Raw genomic sequence first — 13,626 nt, 5'->3', positions numbered from 1 at the left:
AAACCATTAATTTAGTTTCACTGAAATGTACAGCAGTATAGCTTCAATCCATAGGAATTTTTTATGGTTATTCACATTTTATGACGATTTATTAATGATTGGAGGGTACTCATTTTTCACACAATCTCCAGAGTCTTTGCTACATGAAAACCACTTGGAAAAACAAAACCTCAAATTTTCAAGCATTTCTCCAAAGCACTTCAAAACAAGTGAATTTACTTGGGACCTATCTAAACAATTGAATATAACAAGTACAATAGAAGCATTTGTCCATCACCTCATCTTGTAACAGAATGTTAGGAATAAACTAAAGTTTTGCTATCCCTGCAACAATTTCTATTGTCATGAAAAAAAACCCAAAACCCTGAAACAATTTCACAGAAAAGATCCTCTACACTATACAAGTAACTTGCTTGAAAGCAGAGAATAATAAGAAAGAGAAGGTACAAACACAGACAAAAAAGAAAAGAAGCAGCAGCAATCTGCTAAATATTTGTAACTGTAATTTATTTTCTAATCAGCCCACTGAAAGCAGCAAATGAACCCTGACTGCAAACACATGCCTACCAAATACTGCTAACAAAAAAAAAAAAAAAAAAAAAAAAAAGCCTTGTTGCCAATGCAAAATAAAAGTCATCACCTTTCAGAAAATTTCCGTTTCTAGCAAAGGTCAATTTTGTTCCCATCAGAACCCAAGAATTCACAACAACTATCATTTTAGTGCACATATCCTGAGGTTACAAAACCAGATTTTTACTGTCTGTGGCACAGACAGCACAGGTCTTAATGACAAGGACCTGAAAAACAGATACTAGATAAATATTATTTGATACCTAATGTGACACAAAGCCTATAAAATTCAATTCAGGTAATTTTTTTATAAATTGAGAAGTTTCTGTTTTATGATGTATCAGCACCGCAGCAAAAAGTGTTTGAATCTGCTAAATAACTAATGCAGATATTTGGACTCTCACTTAATCTGTGGTAGATTGTATGGATTCCTCCCTCACATAAATGTAAGATGTTCAGCTACATATTTACTATTCATTGTAGATCTTTCTAATCTTCATAAATTTACATGCCAACGATTGCAAATGTGTACATACAAATCCATCATTATTATTTGCAACTTGTGTTGAACAGAAAATGGTGCTCTCATTTATAGCTTCTTCACATGGAAAAAATTCAAATACATGGTGAAGCAGCATCAGCATCAAGCTTTAAATAAATGTTTTAAAAATATGATCATATTTTCAGAGCTATTGTCTAGAGTTTGCCATATTAATGACTTAAAAATGAAGAAATAAGCCAGCTTTTCATCAACTCAGTGTGGCCATTTTACTTGAGACTTGAGCAAACATTCTCCATGCTTGGTGACAGAGAGGCCCAACATGCCTCTAGAATTGGAGATTTCAACTCTGCTCTTGAACATCATACTACAATGAAATATCTGGTCATCTTAATGAACGGAAATTGCACAATTTTTCCCTTCCTTTTCCTTTCTTAATACTATGCCAAACTTGCAGCAGATTTCTCCAATGTGAAAATCTACTTCTCCCCTGTTTTTCATAGATGTACTCTTTCTCAACAGCCTTAAAGTATTTCAAGGCCATGACATTAATCAGCTAACTCTACCACTTACAGACAGGAAAAAATCAATTTACCTGAATGCCATCAAGCAACTTGCTCATGCACCAGTAACTGTCAGCTTCTATGTTCTGCAGCACTTCTTCAGGCAGACTGGAAACATCAAAATTTTCCACTTCTTCTTCCCCTGTTTCAGGAAAAGAGAAAGAGAATCAAGTCAATGAAGTGCACAGAATAAATAAAGCAAGGATGAGGAAAATAATTGGAAAAAAAGGCAGCCACCACTTATCTTCTAGTCAAAAACTTCAGTGCACATTTACTTTAACAGGGACTAAATGAATCATTTATTGCTCAACTGTGTCACCTAATGGCTTTAAATGTTAATGAATACTCAATTTCTTGCAGACTGTGAAAAACTCAAATCATGCCTGGTTAACCAGAATTAATATATAATAAATTACTTCATTCTAAACATTTCACACCTGAAGGAGGATCATCAGAAGCACTTTGAGAGTCCTCAAGCTATGTATGAGCAATCTGCAGAACATGGCTATGTTTGCATCACGTACAGCAAAATATGTTGCCAGTCTTGGCAGAAGGAAAAGCCTTGAAAAATACTTTTTTAGAAAACCAGTGAAATTTATTTAGAAACTGGACTACAACTTTTTAAGGGGGATTTGTTTTTCAGGCAAGCATTTGGAACCAGAAGGAAATCAGACAAAAGGAAAAATGACTCCTACCCGTCACTCCCAAAAGAAACATGATTCTCAGTACTGGAAAAGGACAGAATCCTAATGACACCTATTTAATTCAACACACAAGTATGTTAAAAGAAATTCACATTTTGCTATGAACTGAAATTTACCACCTAAGCCATGCTATCTTACTTTTAAACCATGGCATCCGAATAAATCCATCTTGAACACTAAATGTGCTGCCTTGCCAGCTAAATCATAAAGCTCCTGCACAGTCCTAGAAGAGAGTTTAACCCAAGTTGGGAATGCTCTGAGTAAATGCTGTACCTTCCCTCTTGCAGCAGCAGCTCACAGTGTTTTACTGTATCAAGATAAAAAACAAAGAAGTGTCTTTCCCAGCCCTGGTTTCTTCTTAAGGAGAGGAAGGTGCAGAAGAAAGAGGTGTTTGATTCAACTTGAACCTAAGAAAGAACTTCCTCCATTACCCAACTGCCAAGCAAATAGTAACAGAAAGCCAGGATATGTAATACTTTAAAACTCCTCTAATCATCCGTCTCACAGCTTTGCAGTATGTCATTACGGTAGCCTAAGTACACCTTTAGATTGTCATGTTTGATTATGCTGCCTTAAAGCACTTATTTGTCAATTGGTAATAATCATGAGAATTACACGTTATAAAATAATTTTAACATACTGGTGATTTTACCACCACTAGTAGACACTGGTAGCAAGGTGTCTACTTACCAAAGCATTCTTGGTTTGAACTGGTGTCTGTATGTGGGTGTGCATCTTCTAAGAGATCATCACTTTTACATTATAAAGTATTATCAGCTGTAGGATAAGGAGATTAGGTTGTGCTAATAAAAAACTAGTTAAGATATTGGGAAAGCTGTAACTAAAACAGGGGATTGCAGCAGAGACTCCAAAAAATAAAAGCACGCAAGGCTCTCAGACATAGCAGGACCGTAAGCAATGCACCAGAAGTCACTTGCTGGTTAAAGAAATATCACCTTTGCCTTGGAGTTCAGTTTCAAAAAGCAGTTTCTAAAATGAAATCACCAAACAAGTACCCAACATATTTTGAAATATCCTATACAATAAACTCAGCTATAACACTGCCTTGCAGAAGAATGAAGGAAAAGTTAGTAGCAGACTGCAACAACACATTTTTTTAACAGCTGATACTTCTGTGAGCAGGAAGAAACTCCTTATCCAATGTCAGCAGCATATTCCTCCCAGCAAAAAGGAGGACAGACCCCCCCAGAAGTCAGTATTATACTCTTCCCCCCGCAATGGACAGCAAATTCTCACAATTCTCTGTGGAAAACAGAGGCAATATAGGCAGTAACTAGGATGCAACACCCCTCCAACATCTTTCTGTTAAGCTCACTTACTTTATTAGAATACTTTCCTCATGAAAGACTGCTTCTAGCACAAAATTGGTTTCCTTTCACTCTGCAAATCCAAACCCTTCAGAAAAATCACGTTAAGAGAAAAGACTAGTATCATATAACAGACGAAAGTTCTTTCAAAGTAAAGATCCTTGAATACAATGGTGATGACAAGAAAGGATTGAAGGCAAACAGACCAACTCAACAAAAAACTCAAAACATCTAGCAATGAAAAAAACTTAACTCAGGCTACACAAGTAGTTAATGTGATATACATTTGGCAAAACCAAGCCAAACTGAAATGCCACTTCCACAGCTCAAAAAGAAGACAGCAGAAAGGTCCCTCAAAGTCTAGAAAAAACAGCAATTGCTATGAATGTTAACATGTCCTTTACTAAGTCCACTAACAAAAAAGTTACTAAGTGTACTCACAAGGCTTACACACAGAAAGACTGAAAATTACTAGACTTAACATGGACCCAAAAAAAAGGCAATTTAAGATGGCAAGTTTCATACCAGCCTGTGAAAAAAAATCAATATTAAGTATCTACCTACTTCTAATCTGAAGTGCCCTGAGATTTTATAATATAAACAAGAAAACCCCACCATTTTCAGCCAAGAAGCCCTTTTTAACAGTTCAGAAATTAAAATTAAGAATGAATATTCCCATTAGTTTGTAAGAAAAAGACTTTTCCAGACAGAAGATGACTTACGCAACCTCTATAGCAGGAACATTATTTTTTGTCATACCCTATTCATGTTAATTCATAAATGTCTTACAGTTATGCAGTTTATGTTTACTATATATTCATAAACCAGAGTCACAGTGGAAAAATATCTGGTTAATTTTTTTTTTCATTTTAACAGGTAAAAAAATGAGTAACACATTCTCTCTAAACCTCACAATGTCTACAGAAAAAACAATAAATGAACCAGACTTACTCATATTTATATAAAACAAAAACATATATTGAACTTTATTCTGCTTGAAAGAAGCAGTCTTCAGGCCTTCATTCACAAAACATTTGCTGAAAGAATAAGATTATGACTACTTAGATAGTGCTCCTTTGCAAATTTCCTGCCTTTGAGCAACTTTCCTTTTCATGACACTGCTATCGCATTTCTGAACAAAAAGGAAGTTATAAATCGTAGCACAACACAATAACTCCTCTACAGGTGGGCATAAAAAGATAACGAATGAGCCTTTTTATCTTCTCTTTCTCATCTTTCTTGTCTTACCTCTTTTTTGTCCTTCTCTTCCAAAATCTACCATTTCACACCATATGCTCATACTAGCACTTAAACCAACAAAAAAGCTGAAGACACACCTAACCATGGGAAGTGGCTGTCTTCACCTCCCTCCACAGCCTATGCAGAAAAACAAGTAGTGATGGAGTATTAGGTGTTTTGTTCTAAAGCAGAAATTTAAAATAAATCAGATGAATTACATACAAAGAAAATCCTAGTTTTGTCAATATTAGCTGTAACTGGAACTGAAAGGGACTGCCTTATAATGCAGACCTCTAAACTTTGGAAGTCGATAAGGAACCATCAAAAGTATTCCCATCCTGTGACCGAACTATCTGCAACAAGTAAAAATGGAAGGCTGCAAGAAAACAGCAGTTTGAGAAACAAGGCTGAAGCAGCTTGGACAGCAAAGATACCCAAGCATTAGTATTTGGGAAAAAAAAATAGCTTCTAATTGTTGTAGTAACAGAGGACTAGCAAATTGGAAAGACTTTTCTTTTTTTTTTATTCCAACCCCATCCTCCAAAAATACACTTCTAAAGAAGTAATTTCTAATGATTCCAACTACTTTTCATCATGGGTATGTTCACCAAACACAAAGGATGTCAGGACAGGCCCTTCTGAAAAGAACATAGGTCTGATGTATATTCACCATTCTAAGTAGAGCTCTCATTATTCCACAGGGAAAATAAAAATGGATTAGAGACAGAAGGTCAACTATTATCAAGTTCTTTTTTCTCTAGTATAGGTGACCATATAAATCAAAATATACAGATAGCATTCAAGAACCATTCAATTTTTTCACCAAAAGAATCCATAGTCCCAAAATATAATGTCACAGACTCACAAACTCAACCATTAGAGAGATAAAAATAGCACTTCTAGGAAGCACTCATCTAGTTTTCTTTTTCTGTCTCTCCCTTTGGAAAAGGCATTCAAGAACACTACACTTTTACGTGGCTTATACTGACTTATCTTTAGTGTTTTCATAAGCCTCAATCATAAAACAGATATTCAGGATTTTTTATATGTTCTTTAAATATATAAGCTGCTTCCCATCCAATTTTCATCCCCGTTGTGTTTCTCATGCATCATTAAGTCATCTCGACTAATGTCAGCTAATAAAGTTTTGAAATTAAAAAAAAATCTAATTAAATGTGTTAGACATTCAATTGTATTTCAGTAACACTCTAGAAGTATTTATCCTATGTAGAACAACTGTCTCAAACTTTTGCTTAAAACTGTGCAACTAAGTATTTCAAAGAGTAAGTCAAATTACTTTGAGAGATGTATTAAAATACATTTTTCATTAGACCAGCTATGTAGCATGTTTTTGTCTATGTTATATTACCTGGTGCTTTTTTATTTAAATGAGGTATACACTGAACAAGGAGAAAAATCCAGACACTAAAACTACTGAAGAAGATGCAACATTGCAAAAGCCACCAACCAACCAAGTGGTCAGTGACATGCTATGGTTTCTGCTGCATCAATTCACCTTAACTTGCTGCAGTTTTTTGAGGAAGTTAAAAACTGACTCCTAACATGTGAACGACCTGTTTCAGGGAGAGCTGAAATAAAAAAAGGCCATCCATTTTCATGACAAGCTCCAATTAAGGAACACTTGATCAGAAGAATAATACACAAAATACAGTTTACATATTTAACATTTATTCATTTGTTTGTGTAGGCACATCCTGCAAAGTGCTGCTTCTAATTTCAATTTAACCCTTGTGCTGGAATAAAAATTGTGAATTCTTGTTTTAGATAAATTTAAATTTATTTTCAATTAATTAAAACTGAGAGGACAGTAATATAAAGATTAAATAACAAGAATATGGAGGCAAATAGCAGGCCAATGTGTACATGTATCAATATATGGGGAGAAAAAAGATCACTGCAAAATTTCACAATTATAAAGTCTCACAGCAACATTTCTGATTTTCTTCAGTTTCCTGCAGAGATCTTTATCGTGTTATCTATGTTATTGTAGAAGACAGTAAAACAGTTGCCTCGAGGAAAACTTCTGTAGAATGGAGTCAATGACATGCTGATTTGAATATGTGCATTGCCGTAAGCATAGTATTAGCTGTTTTTCACTCATTCCTAGCTTACGCTTCCAAAACTTCCCACAGTGCAAAAAAGAGTAACTTTTTCTAAACAGCTTTAACTGGATCCATTCCCAAAGGCAGAGACATAAGGACGAAATGAAAATTAAAGTATTAATTACAACTGCTTCCAAATGTATTTTTCCACTGACAACAGAAAATAAACACGCTAAACATAATACTGCTTTGCCTCCATTGAAAATAGATTTTAATGAGATTAAGCCTAATTGCTGATTTTGGTGGAAGTTGTTAACAATGTTAATGTTCATGTCTCATCTGTGTCTTTAAGATGTATTTGATTTCTTAAAAAAAAAAAACAAAAAACCAAAAAAACACATTAAAATAAAAAAGTGCTTGAAATTTACCATGTCAGCACAGATCATGGGTAAAGCATCTGTCATTACAGACAGATCAAGTCATACAATATGCATTTTTGCATTAAAGAACTGGAAATTTTTAATTTCAGAGAGGATTTTATTTATGGAAATAATTACGTCCTGAAATAACACTAAAATACTGAAAACTGATATGATTTAAATGGGGTAATGATATTGCTACAGTAACTAGCCATCCTCTTAATGCATCCTAATGGCCATCTGTGTCCAACCATGTTGAAATGCAACAAAAAAAACAGCAACCTGCATTCAGAATCTCTTCTAAACCAGTACTCAGTCTTCACAAAATGGGAAAGAAATTAATGTAATATGACAGTTTTATTACTTCATTACACTAAGCAAGCTCATATAAAAAAATGTCTCTATTAAATAAAGCATACATTCTTTCAAAGGAAACTATTTTTTAGTGAAACAGGCATTTAATTGGGTTATTAATGTTTTAATTTTAGCTTTTTATCTTGAAATGGTGTCTCAGCACTCAGAATAAGGCAAAACTCAGATGAATGCACTGGAGTGGAGGCAGGGGATGAGACGGATGGTGATATGAGAAAGATTCAGTACACCTGCAGCCCAGAAAGCCAACTGTCCCCTGGGCTGTATCAAAAGGAACATGGTCTGCAGGTTGAGGGAGAGGATTCTCCCCTGCTACTCCACTTTCATGACACCCTACCTGGAGTATCACATCCACCTCTAGGGCCCCCAACACAAATGGATTGTGGAGCTGCCCTAGCTGCTTCAGAGAAGGGATAAAAGATGATGAGAGGTCTCAAACACCTCTCCTATGAAGACAGGCTAAGTGAGTTGTGCTTGCTCAGCCTGAAGAAAAGGAGACTCTAGGGAGACCCTATAACAGTCTTCTAATACCTCAAGGGGGCTTACAAAAAAATCTGGAGGGACTTCATGGGAAAATAGTGACAGGACAAGGGGTTACAGCACTAAACTGAAAGAGGGGAGATTTAGATTAGGAAACAACTCTTTACTATGAGGGTGGTGAGACACTGGAACTGGTTTCCCAAAGAGGATGCGGCTGTGCCACCCCAAAAGTGTTCAAAACCAGGTTGGACAAGGTTTTGACCAATCTGATTTGGCGGAAGGTGTCCCTGCCCATGGCAGGGGTCTGGAACTAGGTGATTTTTAAGGTCCCTCCCAACCCAAACCATTCTAAGATTCTATGATGCCCGAAACAGACTAAGATCATCAACAAATGTGAATATTCTTTACATACACCCAATATATAAAACAATACATAGAAACACTAGAAAGGCAAATTCCCCAAATATCTTAATTTTTTTTTATTTTTTTTTTTTTAGCGCTAATTGTGTAAATGTATTCCTCATCTAATGTATAAAAGTATTACCATGGACTTCAAGTCCAAATTATATAGCTCTTGCAGAGGTGCAAGGAAATCCTTCTGACTGTACATGCACAGGTACTTGTGTGTATGAACTTTGCTTTGTTGTAATCTACTTTAGATGTTTTATTTTCAGATAGATCTAACCTGAAAGTTACCAGCAAAATATACAAACTACAAAACTATATGCATATATACGCAAAACTATACTGCACGCAGAGATGAACAGTAACATCTACGGGATCTTATATATCCCACTTCAAACTCGGTTTTCAAAAAGCCTTCTGAAACAGCTATTCAGTCTCTGCTGCATTAGTGCAATGTTTTCCAAGGAGATCAGGACATAATAGAGCATTTAAATGTAAAATTTTTTTCAGTAACAATTACCTTATTAAATATGTACATAACCACATCAGTATCTCTCATTGAAAACAATCCTAATTGCCTGTTTATCTGATAGAAATAGCTTTTGAGCTATTAAGGATTAATCACCAAAGTAAAAAGTTCCCTCTATGATATTGTAGTCACAAAGGTAAAATTAAAACTAAAAAAAATAAACTGAACTATCTCATAGGTCCAGGCTTAGGTAAACACAACCTTAATGCATTTCAAATATTCCCCTCTTCTGAGTCATGTTCTCCCATATGCAATGTATTGTTGACTTGTCTGGTTTAACACCGTTAATAATCTTACACTTGTTTTCAGTTGCTCTGCAACAATTTCCATAAGATGCAACAGGAAGCAAAATAAATATCCTTTATATATCACTATAAGAATGTTGTTTCAAACAGTAATCATTGTACTTTATCAATATTAATTCTTTAAATATGGGAAATGTTATAAAATCCTCTGACCTGGAAAACAAGGTCAATCACCAGCTTCAAAAACATTGTAAGCTTGATTACTTTGACCTAATTTTTAGGCTCATGAAAATTAATATATGACCCTGAAAGTACTCTTAATTTATTCGATCACAAAAGAGTAAATACTTCATGCACTTATTCTCTAATTCCAGATTTTCCATAACAGTAATCAGTGAATCATTAAGAGTCTTTCTTCAGTGGGCCTACATGCTTGCAAATGAGATTTTTCTACTTGGGCTTTTTCCAGACTAGATTTTTATGCTAATCTTTTCCCCACACACACTAAGTAGTCCATAACTTGTCCTTAATTCCTACTGTACATACCACGTAGAAATAGGCCTGTTTTTAAAAATCATCAATTTATTTGAAAAATAGGAAATTCTCACCTCATGTTGCATGTTAAATGATTCCTCATAGGCTGCAGATACAGATTACTGCTCAACAATTCAGATACAAGAAAGATTAAAACTGTATTTACTACTTCAACAACTCTACCACCAAAACAGAATACAAAAGAGAACTAAGTAAAGCAGGTGGCACCAAGAGGTCTTTGATGCACAGAGCTTACATAATGCCAAGTATGAGATTGACAGCTGAGATATCTGCCTGGTAAAAGCAGCTTACATTGAGAAAGAAAGGCATAAGCCACATCCTTGAGTACGACATTATTGTGAAAGACGAGCCTTCAAAGCTTGTAAGATGACAGCTCTTCTTAAAAATGTATTTTAGCAACAATGAAAAACACAACATTCAGCACAAATGCTTCTCAGAGAAATCACTTCAATAGATTTGCTGCTGTCAACCAGAACAGGTTGCCAGGGATAAGTGGTGCATGTGATATCAAATTATGGGACTAGTAATTAGCACCCAGTATGCATGATGAGCACAGGATGCTGAAGAGCGTTTTCTTAGAATGCCTGATAACGGAGTTTCCTGAGAAATCCGAAAGGTGCTTGGAGAATAGGAAATGAAAGATTAAAGGTTGAACACATCTCCCAAATCATATCTTTTAATTACAGCTTTTGCTTATTGCTTTTTTAAGGGTTTTTTTTAAGGCATCATGCTTATGTACGCTCACTTTTTTAAGGGGTTTTTTTTTAAGGCATCAAGCTTATGTATGCTCATATGCACAAACACACAGAGCACAGAACTGCAAGAATGGGTAAGAGTAAATCATAGCATGGTGAAACAAGTCTAAAGGAAGTCTCAGGAACACAGGCCTTACCTGTATTACATAGTGGGATTGATTACAAGGCTATTTTAGAGACAATCACTGTAGGATTGTATTTTCTTAAATAGAAGAACCTTCAAAAAGAATTCATAAGTTAATGTAGATTTAACAAACTGGGGGCAGTATCAGCTGCATTAAATGCAAAATGTATTTAAAAGATTAAGAAAACAGTCTAGGCATCTACATATGCAAGGGTGAATTTGAAGTACTGAAAATTGATACATCTTACATGAAAGTATTACAAAAAAAAAAAAACAACCCAACAAATGGTCTTGCACATAATTACTTAATATTATAAGGAAAGCAATGAGAACTCATTTAAATAATCTCAAATAGAAGTATCTTTAATAAATTACCTGGATAACTTAACCAGGCTCAATGTTGAACTTGGGTAAATTTTAAAATAATTAAAACAATCCAAGAAATGGTATGTAAATATACAACCTTTTTAAAATGCATAAGTTTAATTTTTTCAGTGATGAAAGACTGAAAAATTTACAACTGTCAAGTAAGCTCAGCAACCATTTACACATGACAGTAACTCCATATAAATATAAATGCACCCAGTCATGAAAACAAAAATTAACTTGTTATTGTCACTGAACTGAGCAACTAAATATATTCTCAAAGAAAAATAGGTGGCAGGGGAAATAATTGTTTTTTCAGTGACATCAAATGCACAGCTCTCTGACAGAGTCAGTTAGCTGCAAAGCCAATCTGTGCAATATTGGTCTAATTTCTTAATTATAGTGACTAGCTTCCTTATATTGTGATCCCCCCATCATTCACAATGAATAAGAAAGACATCCGCATTACAGACTTCTTGCCTCATTTGCAGCAGAACGTAAGTAACATACATTATTTGCACTTTTTAGTACACATTGTATATACCGAATTAAAAGAAGCATATTTGTGGAGAATGAATTCTTGACTGCACAGGCAACACTATTTGTTATATTACTTGTCAAATGAACTCCTTGAAAGCCAACCGTATCCTGATCTGCATCAAAAGGAGCGTGACCAGCAGGTCAAAGGAGGTGATCCTGCCCCTCTATTCTGCTCTCGTGAGACCTCACTTGGAGTATTGTGTGCAGTTCTGGTGTCCTTAACATAAAAAGGACATGGAACTGTTGGAACAAGTCCAGAAGAAGGCCATGAGGATGATCAGGGGACTGGAGCACCTCCTATATGAAGACAGGCTGAGAAAGTTGGGGCTGTTCAGCCTGGAGAAGGCTGCATGGAGACCTCATAGCAGCCTTCCACTATCTGAAAGGGGCCTATAAGGATGCTGGAGAGGGACTCTTCATTAGGGACTGTAGTGACAGGACAAGGAGTAGTGGGTTCAAACTTAAACAGGGGAAGTTTAGATTGGATATAAGGAGGAAATTCTTTACTGTAAGGGTGGTGAGGCACTGGAATGGGTTGCCCAAGGAAGCTGTGAATGCTCCATCCCTGGCAGTGTTCAAGGCCAGGTTGGACAGAGCCTTGGGTGATATGGTTTAGTGTGAGGTGTCCCTGCCCATGGCAGGGGGACTGGAACTTGACGATCTTAAGGTCCTTTCCAACCCTAACTATTCTATGATTCTGTGATCTTAAGGTCCTCCTTTCCAACCCTAACTATTCTCTGATTCTTCTATCTTAATCTGCTGTGATTTACAATTTCCCAATGAAACTGCTACATACACATCTGTGGCAAAAAAAAAAAGCCACAAGGCTTGCTTTATTCATGAGATTCAATCACATTTTTACATGCTATACAGGTACTTATCATTATGAAATAATCACCCCATATGGTACAACCTCTAGGAAAAAAGAAAACCGCTCCATCTATTAAAAAATAAGAGTATGACTTTTACTTTCCTTCCCCTATGTTACTGTAAGAAAGAAGTGTCTTTAGAATAATTAGGATTACTGTAACAAAATGCTGTAACAAGCGACTTTTTACCTCCTACTTAACTGAAGATGGAACAAAAGAACATTTTTGAACTCAGAAATGTCTTTGACGAAAATACAATTCATAAGGCAGTATATGTAATAAGTATTGGCTTGCATCAAAACTAATTGCTACAAAATCATGAAGTATTTTCTGTTTCTATGAAATAAGGCAATAAAAATATATGGAAGAAAAACTTTTGTAAAAAATGTTCTTTTTCCCCCTTTTTTCTTTTTTCTTTTTTTTTGTGCTAAAATACTGATTTTTTCACTTTTTCTTACAATTTCAGATTTATAAAATTTCAGATTTTCCAAATTAAAAACAATCAAAAAATCCCCACAATGATGAAGCCCGATTACTTTATAATTACTATGATTTTAAAAGGTTTGCATTTAAACTTCAAGTAAAGCCCAAATTAAAATGTTTCAGCATACAAACTTCTGACAACTGTATTTAAATTGATTTGAAATCTATAAAACATTAACTAATTATATATCTCATTGAAAATAAAAGCTGTTTACAACTGTTTAAAGCACGGATTCACATACTTTAAAAGCCTCTTCGATCTTGATATGCAACTCATCTATGAAACAGTATTTGACTGTTACATTCCTGACATTTTATAGCATGTTATCATTGCCTAAGCAATTCTTTCTCTTTTAGCTTTTCTTCCTGTGAGTTGCTTCATAACAAGCACACAAAGTTGTGATATTTAGATGCTAAGAGCCACTGAAGACATTTCCCAGACTGTTGGAAAGCATGCTTGAGAAATTTTAGATCTGAAAGTATAACCGACTCTGTGCTGCTTCACTACAGAAAGATGA

General features: G+C 35.2%; 1 protein-coding gene and 1 long non-coding RNA gene across 4 annotated transcripts in view; one reads left to right on the top strand and one right to left on the bottom strand.

Annotated features, from left to right (window-relative positions):
* Window positions 1–13,626, top strand: part of LOC133222823 (uncharacterized) — a 252,588-nt gene that overhangs the window by 118,134 nt on the left and 120,828 nt on the right. The gene's annotated exons all lie outside the window — the stretch shown is intronic.
* TBC1D22A (TBC1 domain family member 22A) overlaps window positions 1–13,626 on the bottom strand; it is a 165,999-nt gene that overhangs the window by 98,464 nt on the left and 53,909 nt on the right. For all 3 annotated transcript variants that reach the window (XM_061372891.1, XM_061372893.1, XM_061372894.1), the window contains one exon: window positions 1,665–1,774. In XM_061372891.1, the coding sequence (XP_061228875.1) occupies window positions 1,665–1,774 (110 nt within the window). The remainder of the gene's footprint in view (window positions 1–1,664; window positions 1,775–13,626) is intronic.

Source organism: Neopsephotus bourkii, unplaced genomic scaffold (assembly GCF_033783945.1).
Source record: "Neopsephotus bourkii isolate Nb327-2 ecotype Australia unplaced genomic scaffold, CSIRO-AGI_Nbou_v1 NB_1624, whole genome shotgun sequence".
Taxonomy (NCBI): domain Eukaryota; kingdom Metazoa; phylum Chordata; class Aves; order Psittaciformes; family Psittacidae; genus Neopsephotus; species Neopsephotus bourkii.
The sequence above is the reverse complement of the archived record's forward strand: the minus strand, read 5'-3'. Positions and strand labels throughout refer to the sequence as shown.